At 40.8% G+C, this 26,646-nt stretch overlaps 1 protein-coding gene across 5 annotated transcripts in view; it reads right to left on the bottom strand.

Annotated features, from left to right (window-relative positions):
* GLIS3 (GLIS family zinc finger 3) overlaps positions 1–24,110 on the bottom strand; it is a 526,603-nt gene extending 502,493 nt beyond the window's left edge. For 3 of the 5 annotated variants that reach the window (XM_081236440.1, XM_081236438.1, XM_081236439.1), the window contains exons 1-2: positions 23,504–24,110; positions 9,496–9,982 (exon numbers count right to left, since the gene is read on the bottom strand). In XM_081236440.1, coding sequence (XP_081092566.1) covers positions 9,496–9,883 — 388 coding nt within the window. In that variant the 5' untranslated portion in view covers positions 9,884–9,982; positions 23,504–24,110. The remainder of the gene's footprint in view (positions 1–9,495; positions 9,983–23,503) is intronic. The other 2 variants (XM_081236441.1, XM_081236442.1) reach the window with 2 other exon arrangements.
* Positions 24,111–26,646: the final 2,536 nt, after the last annotated feature.

Genomic DNA, 26,646 nt, shown 5'->3' with positions numbered 1-26,646 from the left:
ACTCTTGCTTTCCATCCACTCCCAAGGATTTGAAACCCAGGTTTTTGACCTTCTTCTCCCATACTGAACCCTGCCCTCCACCTCCATCCCACCCTCAGGCCATGATGTCCAGGTTTGTTTACCAGCCTCATGAAACTGAAGCCAAAGATGAAAGGTGATCTGGACACACTCCTACCAAAGACATGTCGCCAGGTCTGCCCTTTACCTAGACCCTGCCCATTTGGAAAGGAGCATAAGACATCACCCCCATTTTACAGATGAGAAAACTGAGTCAGGAAGGTCAAGTGGCTTGCCCAATGTCATATACCAGCAAAGTGTGAACCAGATGTGGGTCTTCTGACTCTAGTGTCCATGCTCTTTCTCTTATACTAATGCTTCTCAAATTTCAGTGTGCACTTGCAAGGCCAGCTGCATAATTTACAGGGGCCAAAATGAAAATGCTGGATCCCTGTTCAAAAGGGAGGAAAATAGCATTTTCCTTTCTTCTCCCATCTCTTGACTTGCCATGGTATTTTTTTATTTGCTATTTAACACTGGGCTACTTCCAAACAGGGATACTCACAGAGTGAATGCAGGTGCCCAGATCCTCACCCATGATTGGGCATGTGGGGCACACACATCTGACCCTGACTTCCCCACACCAATGCTCAGGTCCCTGCTGAGGGCAGAGGGCAGTAGTGGACACTGGGTGGGGCGAGGGAGCCAGTGGCCATCCTGGCCAGATGTGGAACTACTTATGAACTGAGACTCGAAGCTCCCCTCCCCCCGCAAGCTCCAGTGCCCCACCAGACTTCACTTACAAAACACAATTTCAGAGATAAAATTAGTAATAATGTCAGGTGACCACAGAGCATTATACCCGAAGCACAGCACACCCCTTCTGAGACAGGGCACTGTGCAGTCACCCTTAAGCCAGCCCTGAGCACAAGAATCACCTGGGATCTTTTAAAATGCAAGATCCGACTCAGCAGATCTGGGGTGGCCCTGGGACTGTGCATTTCTAACCAGCTCCCAGAGGATGCTAACACTGTTGGCCTCAGACTATCCTTGAGTATCAAGATCCTACACCACAAGTCTCATTTTTTAACCAGTTTATTATGTCAGAGCCAATTATACACCTTCTATTTCTTTCATTATTCAAATAATGCAGCCATGAAAATAGGTATTAAATATGTCACCATCCATTGTATCCTTAAAATCTGATGTGTCGGAAGTAGCAAATCTATTCATATATATATGATATCCTCTGGCCTGGGTTTAAAGACTTCATACTTGTACATATACCAATATCACTCAGGTGGCCATCACACAAAGGCTTCCTGATTCCTGCTCAGGTAGACAATGCCCTCCCTGCTCAGAAGGACCTATTATTGAAAAGTGTCAAGTACAATTTTCTAAAACAGGAGCAAGGGCCCATATCCTCAGCTCATGGATAGAAATGATGGCTGAACTGATTTGAGTTTTTAAAGATACACTTTTTCAGGAATGGCAGCAACCTTAGACTCTACTGAAGAGAGGGGGCAAGATTTCTCAGAATTCCTGTAGCAGGAACTCTCAGATTATGAAGTCCTATTCAATGGCAACCCAGGCAGCACATGAAAAATGAGATCTCTAGAAAACTGAGCCTCAGTCTCTTCATCCCTAAAATGGGGCCAATTACACTTGCCTTAGCTCATGGGATTATGCCTTTGATAAAATCATATGAAACAGTCACTATGAAAGGTTATGAACTACAAAGTACTTTACAAATCCAAAGTTGCTGCTGTTTAACAGCCTTAGAAAATGCTATAGGTTACTAACAGATGTAACATTTCAAGGTCATGCCCCATAACATTTGAGGTGTGTGTAGAAGGTAGGGGAGTTAAAAGAATATATTCTTTTAAAGGTGGAATGTTATGAGACTGACAAACCACTTTCATAACTGGAACAAATTGTGCCTGTCATTCAGTAATACTTGGAAATCCATCACCAATATGACTTATACTCAGCATCAATAAATCTCACAAAGTGAACCCTGTGCAGACCAAAGAGTAAACAAAAGTAAACATTGTGTTTCACCTGTCTTGTTTGGCAAGATGAAATGAAAACTCTGGCTACCTCAACTGGAATAAAGCCTTTAGTCTCTCACTGGTTTGGTTATTTTTGGAACCTTTTATGGAATATTAACTTTATTTGCTCTAATTCTGCAGGAAGCCACATTGGAAGTGCAAGGAAATATAAATGATTAAAAAGCAGAAGTAGGGGGGAAAAAAGTAACCACAAATTTTGTCCCAACTTTCTTAAGCTAATATATCAACTGTATCTCTTCAAAAATGTGAGATTCCCCAATTGCTATTCTTGCCCGACTTCTAACATGACTACACTCAACATGGTTCACTCACTGGTGTTAGCAGATTTTTTTTTATTGTCTGTTGTTTTACCAGGGATCAACATAAGTAAAGGAATGATATAGAAAAGTAACTTTTTAAATCAGTGGCAGTATTTTAAAATTTTCTGATGTAGCAGTGGGGGAAAACTATGAAGCTAGTTGACCCACTAAGGAATCAAGCTCTAACCTAAGCTCCAGGTTATAACCAATTAAATTAGTAAACCACAAACAATAAAGAATAAAAATAAAACTTGATGTATTATTTAAAGTACACTAGTTTTTAGACCTCCCAGGCTCACATGACACATTTTCTTAGACCAGGTCTTTATAAGAGACACCAGCCTTAAGTGACACAAAAGAGTTTTTAAATCGCAATTAGTTTAATGTCCTTTGTTGATATTATTCTGCTTTTTCTGACTAACAATAATGAATAACCCACAAGGCACTAATGAATAACTAACTCCCTTTGTCTCCAAGGACAGCAGAGCCCAACAAGAAATGTCATAGGCCCCGAAGAAAAATAAAAAACCTTTACAATGAAAATCTTCCCAATTATATATTTCTAGGGGTACTGCCAATGTGGAATTGTCTTAAATATTTAAATAGCTATGTCAAACATGCTTATAGTGAGGATCATAAAACTTATTTCCCAGATGTTTTGAAAAATGCATTTCTCCCAGTCTAATTACAGTCTGTAACTGTTGAGCAGGAAGTAGGGAGAAATGCCATTAGTGGTACAATTTAACTTAGATTCTGTACTCACCAATTCTAGGAGGGCCAGAAAGTTGCCAACTGCAGAAAGTCCTCCAAACTCAGTCACTCACCAGCAAAGATAAATATGAACATTCTTATCTCAGCATATTAAAAATTGACATGTAGTAAGCAATCATTTTTAAAACAAATTTCTATATCTTATAAATATAAAGCTAAAAGTAACTTTTTTCTCTGTTGTAGTACAAAGCAAATAAACGAATACACTCATGTTCTTGAGAACCAGGGTTCTCACTGACAAATTCGCAATGAGGAAGTGTGAGGAAAAACTCTGTGATGTATTTTAACTGGAACTCATTATCTTGGTCTGGTGTATTTCCTCACTCTGTCCACAGAAAGGACCTAGAAGCAATGACACCCCAGAGCCAATAAGAACACCCTTTCATCCAGTTTCCCAAGTATCAATTCCCACTAAAAGGAACCTGAACTTTTTGGGAAAATGGCTGATTCCAGGCCTGAAGCAGGGAAGTACAAATGAGCCTAGAACATCTTGCTATGTCTCAAACCAAGGAAGTACTTAATGGGAACATGTCAAAAGGACATAAGAACTGACTTGAAGGGGCTCCTGTTGGCCAAATCTGGGACAGTTTGAGCAGCAGAAAAAACAGTGATGGTAGTGAATTACAGCACAGTGAATTTTTTAAAAGAATACATGAATCTGCAATGACTCTAAAAGAAAAGGGAGAGAAGCTCTCCCTTCCAGAAGAATACCAGATAATAAACCTAGAAGGAATGATAAAATCAGAAAACAACCATTATGCAATCAGCAGCATAACTGATTCAGACAAGGATAATCAATAAATGCTATGAAAGGCTGTTACAGAATAAGATATTCACATACGATTATTTGTTAATTTTGAAGAGTCCTTTGCAATGTAGAGATCTGGTGACACCACCTTAGACAGACAACCAAAAGCAGCATCACAAATACTAGGACAAATGAAGATTTAGTGCTTCTTGGTATACACAACGGGTGGTGCACAAATCACCTATGTGGTATTCCTGCCAAAAATGTTTAACCTGAACCCAATCATGAAGAGATGAACAGACAAATCAGATTGTGAGACAAGACAGCTGACTTGAACTCTTTAAAAGTATCAACACATTCTGCCATGAAACACAAAAAAAGGCAGGGGGAGAGGGCCATGCTAGATTAAAGTACACCAGAGAGACATGACAACCAGATGTAATGCATGATCTTTGATTAGATCCTAGATGGCTAGGGGAAAAAATGGCTACAAAGAATACTAGATTATAAGAGGGGGAAGAAAATAATACTTTATATTATAAATAATAAGTAAAATAAAATATATAATGAATCTGAATATGAACTATATTTCAAGATACAATTGTTTATAAATAATACTGCTATATCAAAGCTATATTTCTTGGTTACAATTAAGGTATGTTAGTTATATGGCATGAAAGATACCTGCTTAGGAATTTTGGGGTAAAGGGTCATAATGTCTGCAACCTACTCCCAAGTGTTTCAACTTACTTGAGAGAGAGATAAAGCTAGCAAATGCTAAAAAGTAAAATACAATAGAACATAATACAAAATGATATAAGACAAAATCTAACTTTTTAAAAAAGATATACTCAGGAACCAAGAATAAGTTTTATTTAAGAGATCAGTCATGTACGATTGGCTAATTAAGTGGAAGTAGTTGAGTGTGGCTCCTGAAAAAGCCAATTCAAGGAGGTAGATTGAAGGGGAATAGTCCCCGTTGACTTTCTGCCTTTTGTCCTTCTTCCTCCTTCAGCCTCCTCAGAAGACAGAACCCATAAAGATGCTGCAGTGAGGTAGCCCCTGTGCAACTGAGAGGGAAAGACTAAGGGAAGCTCCATGATCTTGGGCCTGTCTTCCTTGAGCTTCTAACCATTAGCAGCAATCACCTACCTTTGCTCTTTCTGTGAGAAAAATGAACTCCTTAAGACATAGGGTCCCAGATGTTCTCAGTTCATGGCATTCTTAGCGTCTCGGTAATTTTTTCATGGCGCCCCAGGCCAAAAGAAACACCTAACAGTTCTGTTTATTAAGTAGTTAGGTCTCAATAACTGAATAGTAATTATGTACTAATAACTTATTAGCTGTTTGAAAAAATAACACATAAATTTTTTTAAAGCATTTTTATTTCATTTTTAAATAACCACAATTACTAATGGGATGTGCATTTCAATTATGCCTTCTACTACTTCTCAAACCTTGGAATCAGATTGGACATCACCACCTTCATCTCCTAGTCCACACTGATTTTCACTTAGTATGTGCTTTTTTTATTGTGGTAAAATATACATAAAATTTACCATCTTAACCATTTCTTAAGTGTACAGTTTACTGGCATTAAATATATTCACATTGTTGTACAATCATCACCACTTTTCACCTTCCCAAACTGAAACTCTGTACCCATTAAACAATAGCTCCCCATTCTCTCCTCCCCTAGTCCACAGTAACCACTATTCTACTTCCTGTCTCTATGACTATTCTAGGAACCTCATATAAGAGGAATCATACAATATTTGTCCTTTTGTGTCTGGCATATTTCACTAGCATAATGTCTTAAAGGTTCATTCATGTTGTAGCATATAACAGAATTTCCTTCCGTTTGAAGGCTGAATAATATTCCATTGTATAGATATGACACATTTTGTTTACCCATCCATACATTGATGTATACTTGGGTTATTTCTACCTTTAGCTATTGTGAAAAATGTTGCTCTGAACATGAATGTACAAACTACTTGCTTTTTTTAATCACAACTACCAAATAGGCAGTTTCTCAAAGATACAACATCATCAAAAAGAACATACTGCAATCTCATGGTGAAACTGTGAGCCTCCTCAAACTAGTGGTCTGCCTGGTGTTCAGGGATGTCACATATCCCATGTTTCCTGCAAACTTTAAAATATCTCGTGGCTCCCTCTGAGTCTCCTGTGATACCCCAGTGCCCTCGGCACACTATTTGGGAACCACACCCTACAGTGTTAAAGCCATGGTTATCTGAGTTTTCATATGAGCAGAACTCAATCCTTAAGTAACATAAAAATTACAATCAAGTTTATATTTCTCATGAGGCTCCCGCTGGAAATTTTCAAGTCTTCAAAAAATCAGATGTCTGTCTGTATGACAATCCCCAGGTAACTTATTCTACTGGAGATATACAGAAAGATAAATAGATATATATATCAATAGATACACCTCCTATTGGTTCTGTTTCTCTGGAGAACCCTAATACACCCCCAGAGTCACAGGTTCTTTGGCACTTATCCTTTTGGATCATGACACTGTCAATAGTGCATGGGAAAGCAGTGGCAAAATCAGGGAAAGATATCAACCTCAAGTTTATCACATCATCCCTAAGGTTAAAATCCTTCCACAGTTTGCCAGTGTCCTCAAGATGGATCTAAACTCCTTGGTATGGCATTCATGACCCTTCATCTGGCTACTGCTTATTCTTTTCCAGCCTCATCTCTTACCAGAGTCTCCACACCTCCCCTCAATGTGAAACCAGATAGAAGTCCATGAAATGCACCATGATCTCTCCCCTCCAGGTTTTGAGCGTGCTTTTCTCCCTACCCAGAGTAAGTCCCAGACAGCCCCTGCCCCTTCACACACACACAGAGGACATACTCTTCCATGATTGTAAGGCTAGCTCCTCATCCTTCAGGTGTCTGCCTAGATACCCTACTCTCCTCCCAGATCCACTGTTCAAGCACCGGCTGGGAACCCCTCCAAATGTTGCCATATCACCCTGAGTGTATCTCTACCAGAGCCTTAATTATGCTTTATTCTAACTGCCCATTTATTTTTTCTGAGTTCTCAACTCCTTGAGGGCCAGGACTATGTTTTATTGGCTATTATATCCCCAAAACAGTGGCTCACCCATAACATATGCTCAATAATTATTTGTAGAGCAAATGATTGGATGAAGCTCAAACAGTCCCAGATCACCATTCTCAAGCAGTTACTGGCTTAGTTTAGGAATTGTTATCCAAGATCTGAAAGGGACACATTCAGCCACTCCTGGCACCATCCAGACCACTAGTGGTATCCAAGCTGCAAGGCAAGGGGGAATAATAATACAGTTGTCCTCAACCCCTTACCCATGTCCATGCATGCCCCAATCATGCAGATCCAGAACAGGCACTGCAAACTTGTAAGCTGAGCAAGGAGCCAGAAAACAGAAAAGAAGAGAATCAGGAAGCAGTGCTAATTTTTACATGAGTTCCAAGATGTATTAACCCTGAGAGTTCGTTATTCCTTAAGTACCTGAAGCATTTTTTATAAACTACAATTATAATTATAACCACTTCTAATCACTATTAAAGTAATATTCCCAAACTCCTTATTGCCTGGCAGGGCTTATGTTACTTATTCTTTCTAGACCTTAGTTCCCTTATCAGTTAATCAACAATAGCATACAACTCAGGGCTGTCGTTAGGAATAACTGAAACTATGTACTGGAAAGCACTTAACATGGTGCCTGACACATGCTAAGTTATGATATAATAAGTGCAAGTTATTAATATTATCACCATTATTATTGCCAGTCAGGATTTCAAACACAAGTATATATAAAAGCAAGCTACAGTTCACTAGTCAAGCATGAGCTGAAAGACTTTACTGGGCCTCAGTCCCTAAAAATACAAACACATGAGCTTGACATTAAGAACCTTAGCTTGCCATGTCATGAACATAGCAACCTGACAATGACAGAGCTATTTTAGATGCAGCCCCCAGGGAAAATTTTTCCTATACTTACACTAAATATCAGTAGCTCTGAGAAATAAAACACCTCAAAACCAAGCCTACACCAAAGTAAGTAAAAAAAGAAAAGAAAAAAGTTACATATATGTTTACTTTTTTTTTTAAGCTACCCATTTATACCAACTTCTCCATATACAGAAATACACAGACACTAAGACAAACAACTTTTGGGTTACTTGCCTGATATAAATCATTATTCATCATAATTGGACAAGTTATGAGTTAACTGGGTGAATGGCTACTCACAAGGCTGCTAGTAATTTTATTTGGTGGTATAAACACTTAGTATAAACATTTAAAACTAAATGCTAAAAATACCAAAAGGAATATATAATCATGCTATTTTATATAACAAGGCTATATTTTACATGGGATACATACTCCTTCTTTTTCTAGCCCCAATACACATATCATTAGCAATATAACCTCATTAAGTCAACAACAGTTTCTAGAGAGAGCATGTCACTCAAATAATTTGTTATTCTCCAAAAATTATTCTTAATTTAAAACATATGGTAATTCAAACACTGCTGAATTAAAAGCATTCTCTCTGCATTTCAAACTAACAAGTTTTTTCTAGTTCTCAACAAGCACAAAAATACATCTTTTCATTATACTCTTCTAGCTGCCTTCTCTCATGTCACTAGCTGTATTATAAAAATTATAGGTTTAGGGACTTTCCTGGTGGCGCAGTGGTTAAGAATCCGCCTGCCAATGCAGGGGACACAGGTTCGATCCCTGGTCCAGGAAGATCCCATATGCCACGGAGCAACTAAGCCCGTGCGCCACCACTACTGAGCCTGTGCTCTAGAGCCCGCGAGCCACAACTAGTGAGCCCTCGTGCCACAACTACTGAAGCCCACAGGCCTAGAGCCCGTGCTCTGCAACAAAAGAAGCCACCACAAGGAGAAGCATGCATACCGCAATGAAGAGTAGCACCCCCGCTCACCGCAACTAGAGAAAGCCTGTGCACAGCAACAAAGACCCAATGCAGCCAAAAATGAATAAATAAAAATAAATAAAACTTTTTTTAAATTATAGGCTTTGCTCTTAGAATAATTTTTTATCATTTTATGTACTAGTTCCTCATTTTATTGGCTATTAAAATTTCTCCCTTTTTAATCCTTTTCCTTCCAAACACCAACTTTCTTCTAGCATCCAACTAACATAATGACAGTTCCAGCCACCCATCTCCTCCATGGCCTGCAGAATCCAGCCCCTGGTAAGCCAAGGCAGAGCTTTGTGTATCCAGAGGGCAGGATCATACTAAACTTGCTCTTGCCCTTCCTCTGCCACCACCCACCCTACCTCCCTGTTTCCAATCTTTCTATCTCATCTTCCACTCTATTTCACAGTCCCATGAGATGACACATTTACCACTGTGGTGCCCTCACCCTCACACGTACGTACACGTATACACGTCCACATCCTTTCCTAGAAAGCTACATATCATTATGAGACTATCAACTTTGACCCTGACACTGAATCATGTATTTTTCCATTGGATTTGCTGGCAGAGAAGAGACAAGGAGGAGAAAAAAAAATAGTGTCCACTTTTAAAAGATCCCAAAAAGACAATCCTACCTTTCCCAGATTTTGGAGGAAAGGGGCTTCCAAACTCCTGTTGCTTTGTCTTTAAAGTGTGTGGCCCTGACATGCCTCCAGCCTGGGTGACCTGGAAACGTGGCTTCCCACTGGTGAGCACTTGTCTCCTGGGGCTCAAGGCAGGCAGATGGATGGGGCTCTCATTCATGTTGCTCTGAGGAGCCATCCCTCCTCCTGAGGGCATCTTGAGATGGAGGCTGTTAGCAAGGCTTCCAATGGCAGGGCTTGGTGTGCTGCCACAGGACGAGGGGCCAGGAGTCCCCGAGTGGGCTCGAATGGGAGGAATGTGTTGGCCACTGACCATCCCAGGCCCCTGTGGGGTTCCTGATGTCCGGTGGAGATTCATGCTGCATGACCTTCCATTCATTCTGACAAAACCTGTAGCCAGGTTGGTCAAATATCCAATGACACTAATGATTCCTTTCAGGCAAAGTCCAATAAGTTATCCATGGTGTGGTTTATTAGCCTGTTTAAAAAAATAAATGCAGGCATTTTTAAAAGTAAAAAGGAAAATAAATTACAACGAGTTTTCAACCTGTGTAGCATTCATATCAGGAAGAAAAGAAGCACTCTCAGCAAAACGGTCTTTTATGTAGAACAGGGTTATCAAATACATGGTTCATTGTCAGGCACTCTCCCCTCCTGCACTCGTTGTAGACATGGATTATGGATCACTGCATTCTTTTTTTTGCCACTGAACCCTTCTCAATACAGTGCTCTTGGCAACTATAACAAATCTACTGGTGCCAGCTTGCAAAATGAAACTTATTTTGCTCCGTAGAGGATTTGTCTGTACTAGTTCACATTTGCTACAGTGCGTCCTGGGAAACCCAAAAGCATCACCTTCATGAGCTGTGAGACTAGTGCTTCAAAGATTCCAGTAAACAAACAAAAAGCCAATACAGGGCTTCCCTGGTGGCACAGTGGTTAAGAATCCGCCTGCCAATGCAGGGGACATGGGTTCGAGTCCTGGTCCGGGAAGATCCCACGTGCCGTGGAGCAACTAAGCCTGTGTGCCACAACTACTGAGCCTGCGCTCTAGAGCCCACGAGCCACAACTACTAGAGCCCGCACGCCTAGAGCCCGTGCTTCGCAAGAGGAGAAACCACCGCAATGAGAGGTCTGCACACCGCAACGAAGAGTAGCCCCCGCTCACCGCAACTAGAGAAAGCTGCACAGCAACAAAGACCCAGTGCAGCCAAAAATAAACTTTAAAAAAATTTTTTAAAAGCTGATATAGGGGCTTCCCTGGTGGCGCAGTGGTTGAGAGTCCGCCTGCCGATGCAGGGGACACGGGTTCGTGCCCCGGTCTGGGAAGATCCCACATGACACGGAGTGGCTGGGCCCGTGAGCCATGGCTGCTGAGCCTGCGCGTCCGGAGCCTGTTCTCCGCAACGGGAGAGGCCACAACAGTGAGAGGCCCGCGTACAGCAAAAAAAAAAAAAAAAAAAAACACAAAAAGCTGATATAACCTCTAAAAGAGATTATGAGACATTAAACCATCTCAGATTTTTACTCTACGAGCAATCTTTTTCGCAGTCCCTAGATTTACAAAGGATAAAAAAATAGGCATGGGAATCTCACAAAGCCTTCATATATCCATATATCCAAATATTCACAGCAGCGTTAGAGTCTTGGTTCTATATTGATCCTGAGTTATGGGGATGGAAATAGAATCAACATCACAATACTCTCATCCTCCAGTAAGATCCTAGAAAAGGAAAAGGCCGTGTGAAATGCTTTATGGAAAGCATAAGGACAAAACAACCCTTCTAAAGGTGAGTATGTTCATCATGCACCACACACAGTAAACTGACAGTAGTTCCATGAAGCTTCCATCTGCCATCCTACCACTCCCTTCCTCAAGTGGCAGAGGGAGAACCAAAAGTAGTGACGTGGCCACAGGACATCATCATCCATCCATATATAATAATGCCAGTACTCCCTGGTTATAAATCATTAGGAAAGGCCTTTTCCTCCCTTGATCAAGAGTTCCCCAAAATGTGTGTAATAACGTGACTAAGTGCCACTACTCCAAATAAATGACCAACATAGTCACAATCTGTATTCTTTTATACAGACATAATAGTCATGGAAAGAAGCCAAAGCTGAACAAACACAAGAAATACAGACTGAGTGCAAAGTAGTAATGGCCAGATATCCTCAACTGGATGATTCCTACTTTTTCTCTATGATCCACTCAATGTCTTAGATGAATATTTCCAACTCAACTCCCAAATGAATGTTCCATAAATCATCAAGTACACGATATCAAGGACAGCAAACCTTTTGTGAAGAATTTTTTTTATCGTTTTAGAAAATCAAAAATACAGGTGTCCCTTGCTTTTCAAAATTTCACCTTACACCACTTTGCTTTTATAAAACTTACCTAAGTACCTGTTTTCACTAACCAAAAGAAATTTGAGGAGGATTTTCACTTTTATGAAAAAAGGTGAAAAGCAAAAACAGCTTTAGCATTTGTTCTGCAGGGGGCCATTATAGAGGCAGTACTCACCCCAAGCAGTGACAGTGCTCCTTCGCTGGGAACTACACTCAGCATCTCAACTTCAAGCCTCCAGAGCGTTGAAATGTGTCTGTGAGCATCTGTGCTTTATCTCATTTTATTTTGTGCATTCCTTAGCAACATGTGTCCTAAGGTAATTGCTTCTTCGTTTTATGCCATTTCAGCTGATGAAAGATTTCATAGGAACACTCTACTTTCAGATAGCAGGGGAAACCTGTAGTATTTAATTTTCAAACCAAGCACTCACTGTGCCTCCTGCAAAGTTGACTGTGTATGCCCATATGTTGAGGAACTTCCAAAATTACCAACAATATAAATCTGGAATGTTTTCTTCACCTTTATCAAGTCTTCATTTTATTAAGAATTCTATCAGTCTGCCACATTTAATACTGACATGCCTCCTCGGAAACAATCCTAGGTCTCACTCCTGCCCTTCCCTCCACTACAGTGGCCAAGAAGGGACAAATAAATCTAATGAAGATTATCTAAAACTGCATCATTTAAGTTTCTTTATGAACAATAAGAAATGAACCCTGGTATCAGACTGGTTGTAAGTTTTTTTTTTTAATGCTGGAAAAATTCCAATGCCTTTTCTGCTGCATCCATTTAGAAGAACTCAAGTATACTACCAGCTGGTCTGTTGATTGTGGGCAAGAGTCATTTAATGTCTCTGTGCTTTGCCAGATGATATTGGCCATCTATTCTCCATTCATTGATAAAACAGTGTTTTCTGAGGCACTTTGAACCCTGCAGAAGAAAGCACTTATTCAGTACCAACCAAAAAAAAAAAAGGCAAAATAAATATGTTGTATTGGCAATTTGTTGAAAATGAGGAATCATCCAACATGACTGGAAATATGAGTCACTAAGACCATGGGCCAAGTGACAAGTTTCTGCAGATTTGCAGACTATGCCCATTTCCAGGTTTTTTTTAAAATAAGGGAGTCGATTTTGGCAGCAAGATCATATATAAGCAGGAATTCTCATAAAAAATCTGGGTAAAAACATATAAGTAAGTACTCAGCATTAGGTTAGATCATTAAGAAGGTGAGTTTGTAAGAAGGAAAAATAATTAAAGAACTGAGAACTTAATTATCAGAACTCATACCTGCCCAGATATTTATTTTATTTTTATTTTTTATAAACCACATTCCTGTTTTAAATAGCTTTAGGGTGAAAGTAAAAACAACAACAAAAATGTACTTAAATTTTATTACTAAAAAAGCAATAGCCAGACAGTAAAGTGATTGATACCATAAAGAAAAACCAATAGGTCAATTGTGTGTGAGCTGAGAAAAACCAGCCTCAAGACAAAAATAAAATAAACTGTATGAGAAAATATGCCAAATAATCCAGTTTTCACATTAATTACACCAACAAATTTTTTAAGCATTTGACACCAGAATTTAAAAATCAATTTGTTTATTCATATTATATAATATTTTACGTGTTTTTTGGCCAGGTCATATGATCATAATTCTAAGCCCACTTGGTAACAAAAAAGGAATAAACAGCTAACTTTTAAGAAATAACCATCCTCACTGAGTCGGAGTGAATAGAGTACTCAACTAGAAGTTAGGACACCTGAGTTCTAATTGTGGCAAATCATTTATAACATCTCTGGACAGTTTTTCAGCCACAAAATGAAGAATTTGGTGATAATCACTTGAAATTTTGTTCTTCCAGATAATTAAGAAAAGGAAGATTATGGAAAATACTCATCAACTATGATGAAGGATAAATATGTAGATTTTTATACCTATGGCACTTAAATCAAAGGGATTGGGTGGATATGAAAGCAAAAATAACAGTAATCTCTACTGTCTCCATCACATCAGAGATGTGCTGAAAGACAACACCCACCTTGTAAAATGAGCATTGGGATTAAATTTTCCTACACTTTGCCGGAAAGTAAAATCACAACTAATCACTATGAAAACCTGACTGGTAGGATTCCACTGGAAGAGCATCTTTCTATTTAAAAACTTAATTAAGTTCTCCACCATTACTTTCTCCTCTGTCCTCCATCCAACTACTCTAAACCCAGGCATCAACAGAAAAAAAGAAGAAAAAGAAAAAGCATGGAACCCCTGGAAGTATAAATTTAGGGTACTTTGGATCTGACATAGCAATACACTTAGATTTGTAATACTTCTTTGGTTCAAACAATGAAAATCTTCATCCATTCTGCTATATGAGTCAACATAAGTTAATAAATCTTTCCTTTCGGCCACTTGAAAACTCGTAAAACACATTCCTGTAAGTCAAGTCAGAGAGGAAGTTACTTAACTCCTAAGAAAACCAAGGCACAAAATCACTTAATGATAATTTCATTAGATTTCTGGAAAAGCTATGACTTTAATCAAAATACAAGATCATGACTCTACCTTCTACCCAAAACTCGAGGCACTGTGCCTTGTGGATTAAAAGATTACACAGAACAATGTTAACTCATCCCTTCAAGAAAATTCCAAAAACACGAGTTCCATAATGTCTATTTACAGCCAAAAGCCCTTTCTTAGTTAATATTATTAACAGACTCATCTAGAGTCATAATTCATCTGATGAGCCAGTTAATTATTAATTTTCATACATCATTTCATTTCCTTAGGCTACATTTAGCCTTTGTTACATTTTCCATTCCTTATGCCACAAGCATTTCTTACCCTGCATAGAAAACCTGATAATGAGACACAAAATGCTGGTCAGCAAACAAACTGCTCCTGGGCTGGCTTCTTATATATACGTCTAAACCATCTAAAATAGAGCTTTTATTGATTCTTTTTATTTTTCCCGCTTCGGGTTAATGATTGTATAATTTCATTAACATTGCCTTTTCAACATCACTGCCTTGATCGCTAATAGGCCCCTGCTATTCCCATGGGTTTCTCTAGTTACAGCTTTGTAGCCAGAAGAATATAGAAATGAAAAGCCTATTGATAGATAATATAAGGTATTCTCATGCATGGCTGCAGTGTGAAGCACATTTTGCAATTCAATCAAGGACAGATAGAGCTGAATGTTCTTAGATCCTAAGAGTTCATTTTAATAAGCAGAATGTACCTTGTCCTAACAGAGGTGACTGACTCCTCAGAAAAGATTGTATAAACAAAAACCAATCGTGTAAGTCATTTTATTGGCAACAATATAAACACAGCTATATTAGATGTCACCAATAAATCAAAATTATTCTTGTCTGCAATTTTAACAAGAGGAAAGTGCAAACATGTGCCTGTGAAGCTGGAAGATACTATAGAAGAAATGCATTGGATGTGTACAATATCATTCCTCTAAATTGAAAGTATATTAAGTAACCAGCAACAAAGCTTACTTGATCATGTCTGTGTTTTCATAACTTTATACAGTGAGACTGACAGACTCACAGACTTTACAACAGAAGTTACACAGAAACAGGGATGGAATAATTCCACATTTGGGATGTAGAGTGGAAACTTAGGGAGGTTACACCTTGTAACTAGTACATATAGACCATATAGTCACTTGGGCACTCCCAAGGTCTAATATAGGTAATTTGAGAATATTAACATATTTATTTTGAATACTAAGATGTTTATAGCTATTACTCAAGCAATATAATCACCAATAAAATGAAATCAAAGAAGTTTAGCTTTGAGTTATACCATACTTCACTTAAAAGTATGAAGACAAATCAGTGTTCCCTTCAGAAATTCAAGACCATTCTACCAAAGACCACTCAGAAAAGGTAATATAATGAACTTATGGATCCCATCTGATAGAATTCCTGACTCTGTTTTAATCTGTGATTACAACTCTTTGCTATCAAATTAGAGATGTACACATTTTAACTTTTTTATATAAAATTTTCTCAAAAATAATCTTCCCTAAATTTATGGAGTAAAATATCTGGCAGTGCCTTTTTAATCAAATTAGTGGCTACGATACTAAAAATGTGGGTAGTAAATATGGACAGGACACTGAGGAAAGGAAGGAAAGGGAAAGGGAGAAGAGGACAGAAAGAAGGAGAGGGAAGGGGAGGGGAAGGGAGTGCTAAAAAATGACCAAATCTAATGCAGGAATTTATTCTGTAGTTAGTTAATCCTAACTTAAAAATCAGAAGCAGCATTGAGAACATTCCACACGATGCTAGTGATTATGGATTTCTGGAAGAAATTCAGAACCTTCAGGAAAATACTGCTGGAGGGCATTATTAGAAGTTCAATAACCTCTCTTAGAATCTACTTTCCACACTTCAATGCATCTATGCAACTCTCATATCCCCCTAACTTACTAAATGTCACTATTTTTAGTAGCAATTACCTACAAGTGTTTCATCAACTTTGCCTCAGTCATGAACTCATCAATGAGTACAGAAAGTTCTAGAAAAATATGGCCCTACCAAAAAACGGCAACAGAGAGGGGGATAGTTAGGGATTCCCTTAGTCAGCTGCAAGAAATCACACACAATGAGAACGAACTTGAAACCAAAAAGATTTTTGAGACAAACATAGGTAAGTTCAGAAAGGTAACCATGCCTTGGCCCATGCATTGGCCCAAGGTGAATATGGGCCATAACTTCCTAGATCTATGTTTAACAAAGTAATGTTTCTAAGCACTGTTTTTCAAATTGATGGCAATCCACTGGTGAGCCCTGAAATCAATTATTCAATGGCAAAACATTTTTTTAATGAAATAGAACCAACTAGAATAAAATAGAAGCTATCAATGTGTATCAAATATATTAATGGCTAAGAATTGTTTCCTTTTAATGATTTGTGGGTGTATATGTCTGCATAGCTATATGCATATAGCGTATTCTGGGTAAGATGAAAAATATATTTTCTGGTGGGTTACAGACAAAAAAGCATAAAAGCTACTGTTATGGAAGCATTTGGACTATCTGCCTGCCCAGGTACTTACCAGGAATATCTGTAGACATAGACAGAATTAAACAACCAAAGTAAAACAAATACCATAATATAGCCATTATAAAGAAAAGGTCTAAATGTTTGACATTTTTAGCTTTATGAAAAATAAGGCTTAAATCACACAAAGCTACACTCCTACCACTGTTACCTTTCACTTTATCTTTTATTTAGTATCAACTGATCAACTGTGCTCTACAAATATAAGTTAATCAACTGACTACCAGAATCAGGATCAAAATGACTGACAATTTTATATCTTTCTTGTTGTAAAGGGTACATGACCTTCCCTGGAATAAAACTTCACTTTTACAGTGATAAAGAGGGCAAGTATAAATTAACACATAACTGCCTTTGAGAACTGAGTTTTTTTGAAATCTGTTCTTAATACGAGTTAACCATCAGATCTTATGAAGAGGAATTTGAAATGGAAAAATGAACACATTCCCAGTGATGTCACCACTGAATTAATTACCTGAATTGCAAAGAGTGAACAAACACCACATGGCCATGGTTTGAGACACAAAGGCTTCTTCAGAAATATAAAAGAAAAGTAACTGGCTGGAGATTTTTCTTTAAAAAAAAAAAATCCATCCTCACACAAGGAGATACACAGGTTTTAAAATATGGCAAATGAAAGTGCATTCTTTGTCACCTAGTATGTATAAATAACTACTCAGCCCATGTGAATAGCTATTTGCAAAGCTAAAACTCACTATACGTTCAAAAGGATAATAAACATCTACCTATGGAAGATTCTAGAAATAAACTGAATTTAGCAATCATTAAACCAAATATTCAAATATATTAAATTATCCCTATCACTTGTGTAACTGAGTGATTTCTTTCCTTCAGTGTAGTTAGTTATTGCTTAAAAGTAACCAATGTAACTATTTTTAGCCGTTGGTAGACAGAAGTTTTATACAAGTTAAATTATGTTCACTGACATCACTGCAGAAGTATGAATGTCCACAACAATGACTAGGCCCTTAACCAACATGACAACATATTTATTTAAAAAAAAAAAAAAACCCTACATGAATGACTCAGTCAAGTTACAGACAGAAGTGGAATCTATTGGTCATGCTGCAAAGGTTGAGAAAACATTAATCCATTTCTTCACACACAGGAATAACAAGAATTCATACATAGGCCTGGCATCTGGTTAGTTTTGTGTGTACAGTATTCAGCAGGCCTAGAAATGAAACTTCATAGATCTGGCTCAGAACTTCCGAAATAACTGACATTGAGAGAGCCTGACCTTTTTATCAAGGAGCCTGGGACAGTGTCTGATCTTGCACTGTAATCCTATCTGCCCATCTGCAGTTCAGCAAGGCTTGCTGCAGCTGAAGGAATGTGTAGTTGTTCCCATTCTTGGCCTGAAGAGATCATGTCAGACAAGAATGGCCCCCACCAGCTTTCTTTACTTCAAGTCTGCTCTCAACTACTTAGAGCCTTCATGATTCGAGTTTTACAAATAAATCCCCTGATTTTGTTCCCAAAGTAGAAAATGATTAGATCCTTGTTTCTGTTCATCCTACATATTGCCTTTGAGTCCACCTGAGTGGTGTTTCCCCTCCTCCCTTCTTTTGCCCTCCGTTTCCCCAAATCCAGATTCTATTCAACCTCCAGGCCCACCCCACCTTAGGCCTTCTCTGATCCTCTCTTAATCCCTCTGTCTCTGATCTGTAAAATGGTGAGAATTACACTGTTGTACCTAGTTCACAGCATTACAGAATATTAAATGAGATAATGCATGTTACTTGTTTAGCACACTGTCTGGTACATAGAAGGATCCAATAAATGTTGACTATTTCACTTTATGTACACCTCCTTTAATATTCATAACTTTCTGCATTGCCTTATAGTTATATGCCTATGTTTCATCTTCCTGTCTAAATTCTAATTTCATTAAGTTTTAGGACTGTGTCTAAATTACCTTTGAACTCTCCCCAGCCCTTATAGGTACACAGATTATTTTATATTATACCTATATATTTATATTTTTCACAGTACCTGTGTCATACATATTGACTTTTCATATACATTTATGCACATATATTTATTATATTTATATTTATCACACTGTACTGCTTATTTATACTGAAAAGCATGGTATAAATGAAATATATAATTATATATTTATACATTAATATCCTATATTTATCATTTATTGCCTGAATAAATATAGTCTAAGTAAGGTGTGACCATAAAATCATGAACCTTACGCTCTGTGCCTTGTGGAACCAGTTTAATTACAGTTGTGTGCTTCCTGGTCTATTCCTCCTAGTCTATTCCTTTCTTTATTAGAACAAAGCAGCATAAAAACTCCATCTCACTCTTCTGAGCCGGCATATTATTCTTGTCTTTACCTTGGCATACTCGTGAACAATGAGAAATCCTAACTAAAAGTCACAAAACAAATACAGTCATTTCAGTACTTTCACCCAGGTGCTTCTTTGCCGGAGGGGGGGGCGGGGTTGCTGTCCCTAACAGACAGACTGCCGAATGCATTCTGGGCTGTCACAGTGGTAGCTGCTCCTCAGCATTCTCCTTGCTCACCCTAAACTGGCTTCACTCTACAGCTTCACTCATGTTCAGTCTCCCTAATCAGACAGTCATTAGGATGGAGAATAGGGTTCTGCTTCTGTCAGCGTTTTTCCTTAATTCTGTCATATTAAGTAACGCCTGACCAACCAATTTCTGCAAGCCAAAATGTTCCCCTAAACTTTAAAGGGGAGTCCAAATTATTTGACCTACTAAAAGGTTGTTATATCAGCGAAAGAAGCCAGAGCTAAGGGTGCATATTGAATTATCCCATTTACATAAGGTATTAAAAAGACGGGCAACATTATTACATCTCTTAGAAGTTAAGGCAGTCATTACTCTTGAGGAGAATACAGTGACTGGAAGGGCTGGGGGAAGATAGTGATGAGAAGAGAGTAAGAGTGATGTTTCTAGGGTGTTGGTAATGTTCCACTTCTTAATCCAGATGCTAGTTATTCAGTTGTGTTCAGTTTGTGAAAATTCATCAAGTTTAAGATGTATGTATGTACTTTATCAATATTTTATTTTATCTCAATAAAAATATTTTATCTCAATACAAATTTTGGACTTTGTGTCAACTCTGCCTCAAGTAAGTGGAAAACTAGGAAAACTTGGAATTTGAGCATCTTTTAATCAAACTACATGTTAATGTCATTTCAAAGACTTTATTGTAAGTTTCATCCTCCTGGAAAGAGTAAGGCATGATTATATTGCACAGATTTCCTATGTGCCATTTATTTATGTTTTAAATTTATTTTCAGTCCTGAGTCTATGAGCCAACCAAACTTTGAGAAAAGTTAAATGTTAAGTCTTGTATTTCATTCAATCTTCCTTATAATATCCTCTACAGAAAATAATTACACAGAAAATGACTTCTCCAAGGAAGAGAATGTCCACAGGATGCCACTTCCTGAATTATCTCCTTCAAGAAGTACTCCTTCTATACTCTGGAAGAACTACAAATTAACATTACAACTACAGAGATCAATAACTACAATATGAAAGAGACAACACCGGAAAGAATGTCCTCAAATTAATTTACTAGCAGGAAAGAACACTCAGAGAAAAAAGACTGAGAACACTGAGCTCTCTTCTGAAATGATGGAAAGACCACTTCCTGCCATATAAATGAAGGCAGGGCTGGTACATGATCAGTTCCTCCCAAGCAAACCAACCAACCCCCCAAGTATTCAATTTCTGACAAACCCTTTACTATTAAGGAACTTGTATGGTATGGGGAACCAGAGAAAAGATGCTCTCTCAAACTAGCCTAATGTGAACCAAGGAGAGATGGAGTTACAGCAGCAATTAGATTTAACTATTCACACTGCAGGATTACTGAGTCCTCTGGGTAACAAAGGAAAGGACTTCAACTACCAACAAGGAAAGGTGTTTGAAAGTAACTGGAAAAGAAATCCCCCACTCTTCCTTTCCAAGGTAGTGTTAGGGCTAATCTGGCTGCATAGACAACTAGTGAAAACATATGAAAACTGTAAAGCATTCAAAGGCGATCATTAAACTTCAACAGTTCCCAACTGCAAAAATAACATCACACTCTCCTGTCTCTAAGTGGCTTCAAACATTCATTGTGGCAGATCCTTTTTCTACAAACTTTTGCTGGTTGCACCTGTTTCACACTTCACTGTAAGCAAACTTGAAGGAGGGAGAAAAGAAGGAATGGAAAAATTTAAACCAATACAAATCAATTTCATACAAAAAAAAAAGTTTCCCCATTTATGTAAAAAGGGAGGTCCAGTCAGAAATGCTACAGAGAGGGAAACAGACGTCTGGCTAACTCCCAAGGCAGAAATCATGACTCATCAAAGCTTTCAGAAGGGACAGAATGAGACTCTGCATTTGTCTTGAGTTCACCTTCAGGCCAAGGAATGCTCTCTGAACTGGGAACTGGGAAACTTGATTGTCTGCCCTGCGACTGTGACAACTGGCTCTGAGGCCCTGGGCAAAACTCCTAAAACTCTCTGGGTCTCAGTTTCTTCATCCGTAGGTGATCACCAAGATCCCATCATACTTGAGATTCCCTCTTTCCACAACCTAAAGGGAACTGGTCCACTGGGGGGAGCTGCAGAACATTCCTCTTCTCAAACTCCAGAGCCCCAGGCCCAAACTCTGGGGCGACGCTATGTCCTGCAAGTAGGTGGGGAGAGGGTGCAAAGCCCTCTTCTCTGCAAGAAGGGGCCGCAATTCCAGCTATCAAGTCCCTGCGTTTCCGGAAGTACCCTCCACCTCCACCCCCCTGCCCTGGGTTTAGATGCTGCAGGGATGAGGGCCCAGCTGATGTCCAGGAAAGCCTAGTAAGGGGGTGAGGAATACCGAGGGGGGCGGCTCTTCAGCCAGGAGGAGGGCTGGAGAAGTCGGGAGAGGTGCCGGGGACCCGCCGGGCGAAGGAGAAGCGTGTGGGGCAGGACAGGAGAAGGGCAGCCCTTATCTGCTCATGACCCCCCTATCTTGGCCACCGGGGATCCGAGGCCCGCGCCCCTGGGCTCTCTGGCGCGGAGTGAGGGGCGGGTCCGGGGAGGCAGAGGCGACAAAGCCCTGCTGGGGACGCGCTGCTGCGACCCCGTTACTCCCTGGCCGCCTCTGCCCCTAACCCTCGGCCTTGTCCAAGCGCAGCAAAACAAAACAAACTCGTGCAGGCTTCCTGTTGTGCAACCCAGTCCTGAGTAAGTCGGGGCCGAATGAGCGCTGCGGCTGGCCCGCGGCTGAGAAGTCCAAGAGGCAGGGAGCAGCAGCGCGCTGCCCGGCCCAACCCCGGATCCCGAGGAAGTCGCAGCCTGCTCGCCGCTCCCGGGAGCGCACGCTCCCGCCCGCCCGGAGCCCCCACCCAGCTATCGTCCTAATCCTTGTTCTCTCATTTCTTGCCTCTTAGACACCCCCAAGTCGAGGGTGCGACTCGGGAAGCCAGAAATGACCTTTCAGAAAGTTTCTCCCTACAGGTACCTAATTGAATCATCCACAGGATGACAAATCCGTCAGGGCCAAGTTTTCCAGACATTTGGGTGACTTCCTCATCACCGAAGTGACTTGTCAGCTCCAGTGAGTAACTTGCAAGTGTCGCTCTGGGCAAGGTGTGTGTTTAGGAGAAAGCCGGCTGCTCACTCACGCTTTCCAGAAAGCGGCCTCGGGCGACTTCAAAATACACACAGGGTCATTTATAGGGACTGGAGTTGTGCGCAGGACAAAGTCCCCGAGACTGAGACATTTTCCAAACAGTGCTGACATTTTGTCGGGCCCTATAAAAATGTAAACGCGAGGTGACAAACCTAGTGGGGAGTGTGCGCGTCTGAATCTGTGCATTTTGCGGCGTGGGTTTATCGTTATAGTTACAAGACCTGGTGGCTGCGAGTCGCTGGACCCGTCCCCACGAGGAGTTAATGTACCCCCTACAGGAGGACCTCCAGAGCAGTGGGGAGGGACATGGGCTTGGGTGAGGCACAGCATGGAAAACAGCCTTCGTTAGAGCTCCACAAACACGTGGAACTGGCAAAGGCAACTAAAGCCTGATGAGCGGGAGAGAGACCTCATGTCAACCCATCAATTCCCACTTCTCCAAAGTTTCCCTTCAGTGGGGACTCATGGGTGGCGTGCACAACCATGCCCTTGCGTTCCGTAACTTGCCCTGATTTTGTAGCCTTCTGGACCCTGTAGTTTAGAAGAAAAGCCAAAAACAAAAAAAGTCTTCCTCATTAGAAAAACTTTAAAACCTTGTTGATTTCCTCTCCGTCTTCTTCAGTCGACGCTTTTAGGCAACTGACAAGAACACAGCTTGACTCCTAATTGAGAATTGCTATCTATCTCAGTAAACAGATCTTTTAGAGAATCTGGGTGTTGGAGTGCACGTATTCTTAAACCTGAGCGAACGCCACCCGCTCAGCATGGTAACAGTTCTAATACCTAGTTTGTATCTCTGAGCGTTGCAACTCCCCCACATTCTCAAGCGCCCGGCTTCTCCCATCTCTCGCCTGCGAGCAAAGTTCCTATGGCATCCACTTACCAGGTAACCGGGATTTCCACAACAAAGCCTGGCGTGCGGGTCCCTTCCCCCGGCCAGCCTGAGCGAGTGACAGCGGGCGGCCAGCGCTGGCGAGGAGAAACTTGGGGCTCCAGCCCTTCAGCGCGCTCCCCCGGCTCTGCCTCCTTCGGAAATGAAAACTCCCATCCAAGCAGGGGGACAGGCGCGGAAACCCGGCCCAAGCGCCGTGTGTGCGCGCGCGTGTGCTAGGGCAGCGGCGGCAGGGGGAGGAGGGGGCAGAAGTGGGGTGGCTGTACCCTCGGCATCAGCTCATTCTGCCGCTCCCCCCGCGCGCGCGCATACACACACACACACACACACACACACGGAGCAAATAATATCTTTAAAAAGTTGAGTTTCCACTTTGTGACTCGCGCGTCCTGTTCATCCTCGCCCTGGGCCTGGGGGTGCGCCTGGGGGCCGGAGCGGGATGCTGGCTAACTGCTTTCGGCGGGTTCCGTCGGGAGGACGCTGGTGCGAACCTAGACGGCTGCGGGCAGCGAACGGGGCTGCGGGGAGGGGCAGTGGTAGCGGCCCCAGCGCCGGTGCCCGTGCGCGCCACGCTCTGGGCTGCCCTGGCGGCGCAGTGTGGACGCGGCTGCAGGGAGAGGGGAAGGGGGAAGGGGGAAGAGGGAGGGAGGGAGGCGGCCTGGGAGGAGAGTGGATGTGTGTGCGGCCGCTGAGGGCCGGCCTGTAGGCAGCTGCTTCCTGAGTGTGAGCGAGGGAGGGGGAAGGGGGGACGGGCTCGCTGGTCACCAGGCTGGCCAATTCGAAGGCCGAGCTTGTGTCTCCCTCTCGACGCGATCAAGCACATAGTCCTTCCCGTGCGCCAGGAGTCAAAGAACTCCAGAACCGGGTAACAGCCGGAAGACACTTCACCTTCTTCTTGGGCCTTATTTATTGAACGGTGTTTTTTTTTTTTTTTAACATGCAAAAGCGTCAGCATTTCGATAAGAGTTAATGTCAAAGCATAAACAAGTTTAACAAAAACACGCAGTAGTAAAATGGAGAGAAAAATTAAAAAGTGGAAAATGGCAAAAGGGTCTTTCTAATATACAGGATTGAATGCACATAACTTGGAAAATGGATAGGTGAAGATGCCTTTGGCAACTTTTTAAAGTAAAGAATAAGCAGAAAAGAGAGGAAGGTGATGGAAGTGTTACAAGATGTAAAATTCTAAACACGGGCTTCTAGGAATGGAGGCACATCCCCTGCATATGTTGCACCTATATAGTGGACCATTCTTAAGAATCCAACATCCTCAACTTCATACCTCACCTAAGCTGTGACCCCAGCCCTTCTGCTTGGTTTGGTCAGAGCCCTCAAGAGGCTGTCCCCAGAAAGCCAACTGTTAATGGTTCCCTACATGTACTGCCACAGATGTGTGGACTTCCACCTTGGGAGTCAATGTAAGTAAAGCACACAGTATTCTCCAGTTAGACCTTTCTACAGTGAGAATATTATTCACCCTCATGAATGAAATGAATGAGGATATCTCAAGACACTTAGATTCTCACCAGTCCTTGTATTCTATTCCAGGGCTCTCACTGAACTATAAATTACCATTCAGGTAGCAGATGCTGTGATCAAGATAAAAGCCCTCAAGTACACAAATGACTCACCAAAGATTGTTGACAATTTTCATTTATCTTACTTCAGAAATAATATTACTAGAGTTGGTCTGTATCCAAGGTATGCCATCACCAAAAAAGTCCAGTTTTCACAATACTTCCTCTGTCTCGTCATGATCCGCTTTTCAAGATTCCCTTCAGGGAAGGCATTTTTTTCCTTTCCCAAAGACACAAACTCATCAGAATATTAATCACCAGAATATCTGTCAGCAGAAGTGGAGGGAGGGAAATAAAGTAATAAGTTCTTAAGATATGTAATTCTGTCAGTTTTCCAGTTTCTCCCTCTGTTCTTCCTCTCTTTTTAAACACAAGTATCCAAGCCCAAGATGGCAATAGAAGGGGGTTCAACCACACATAAGAAAAGAAAATACTCATAAAATAAAGCATGCAGCAGCATCACAAAAACAAAGAAACCAAGTGATGGAAGTTGCCATGACTATTCCACTGTGGCTAGTTATGGCAACATGCCTGACATTCACATAAAAACTCTTCCTCATTAACTCCAGCCTTCCGGAGCAGAGCAAGATGGGAACACTGACCCTTCAATGCATCACGGGAAATTCTCTTCATCCAGATTCTTTTGTTGTACATACTGCTCCCCAGGAACAAGACAAGCCTCAATGGAGGTTGCAAAAAACCTTTCCAACGTACCTTAAATATCATTTCAAATACAATGGTTTTGATGCATGAAATTATATCCTAGGGGCTTACAGAAGCTTCCAAAACTTCCCACTTGATGGGAATAGCTGGAAGAGAAATATATAGTGTTACACCCTACTTTAATCAATGGCTCATGGAAATAAAACACTGGGAAAGTTATGAGTCATCAACCTGGATTCCCAAAATTCTCTTCACTTATAAGAGCCCAAGGGTGGGAATGCCATTTTTTTATTTAGGTGGGATTTTCACAAGCTTCTAACATTCCTAAGACATTTACCTACCACTTAACAGGTACAATGCTTTGGTTGACTTTTTTCTTTCTTTCTTTCTTTTTTTTTGCTAGGAAGGTAGATCTGCAATGTCCTTGTATTCCATGGGATATAGTTAAAATGCTGTGTTCCCAATACAACCATGGAATGACTCAGAATGAGATCTGTACCTTTTCTGGACTGAACTGGTCAGCATGAGTTGGGATGGGGAGAAGAATGAGATGGTGGAAAAGGAAATAGTGCAGTTCAGAAATGACACTCTCCTTTCTCCATGAGCTTTCCATTGTGCTTAGGAATGCCATGGTAGCCTTTCAGCCAGATAGGTGGGAACTGCAACCCAATTGTATCTTTCCTCTCTGCAGTCATTAGTTGCATGCATCTCCACGGCTGACTCAGGGCAGCTGACTCAGCAGACAGGGCCCTGCTGCCAGCTCAACTCCAGTTCTCATTCATTTGAGAAATATTCAGCGAGTACCTACTCTGTCCCAGGACTGGGGGCAAAGGAATCAACACATGTAGGCATTGTACATGGGAGGATGTTACATAAAGCATTTGCCCAGGGCCT

Source organism: Mesoplodon bidens (assembly GCF_964165515.1).
Source record: "Mesoplodon bidens genome assembly, chromosome: 6".
In the NCBI taxonomy this organism is placed as follows: Eukaryota; Metazoa; Chordata; class Mammalia; order Artiodactyla; family Ziphiidae; genus Mesoplodon; species Mesoplodon bidens.
Note: the sequence above shows the minus strand (reverse complement) of the source record. Positions and strands in the feature narration are given on the sequence as shown.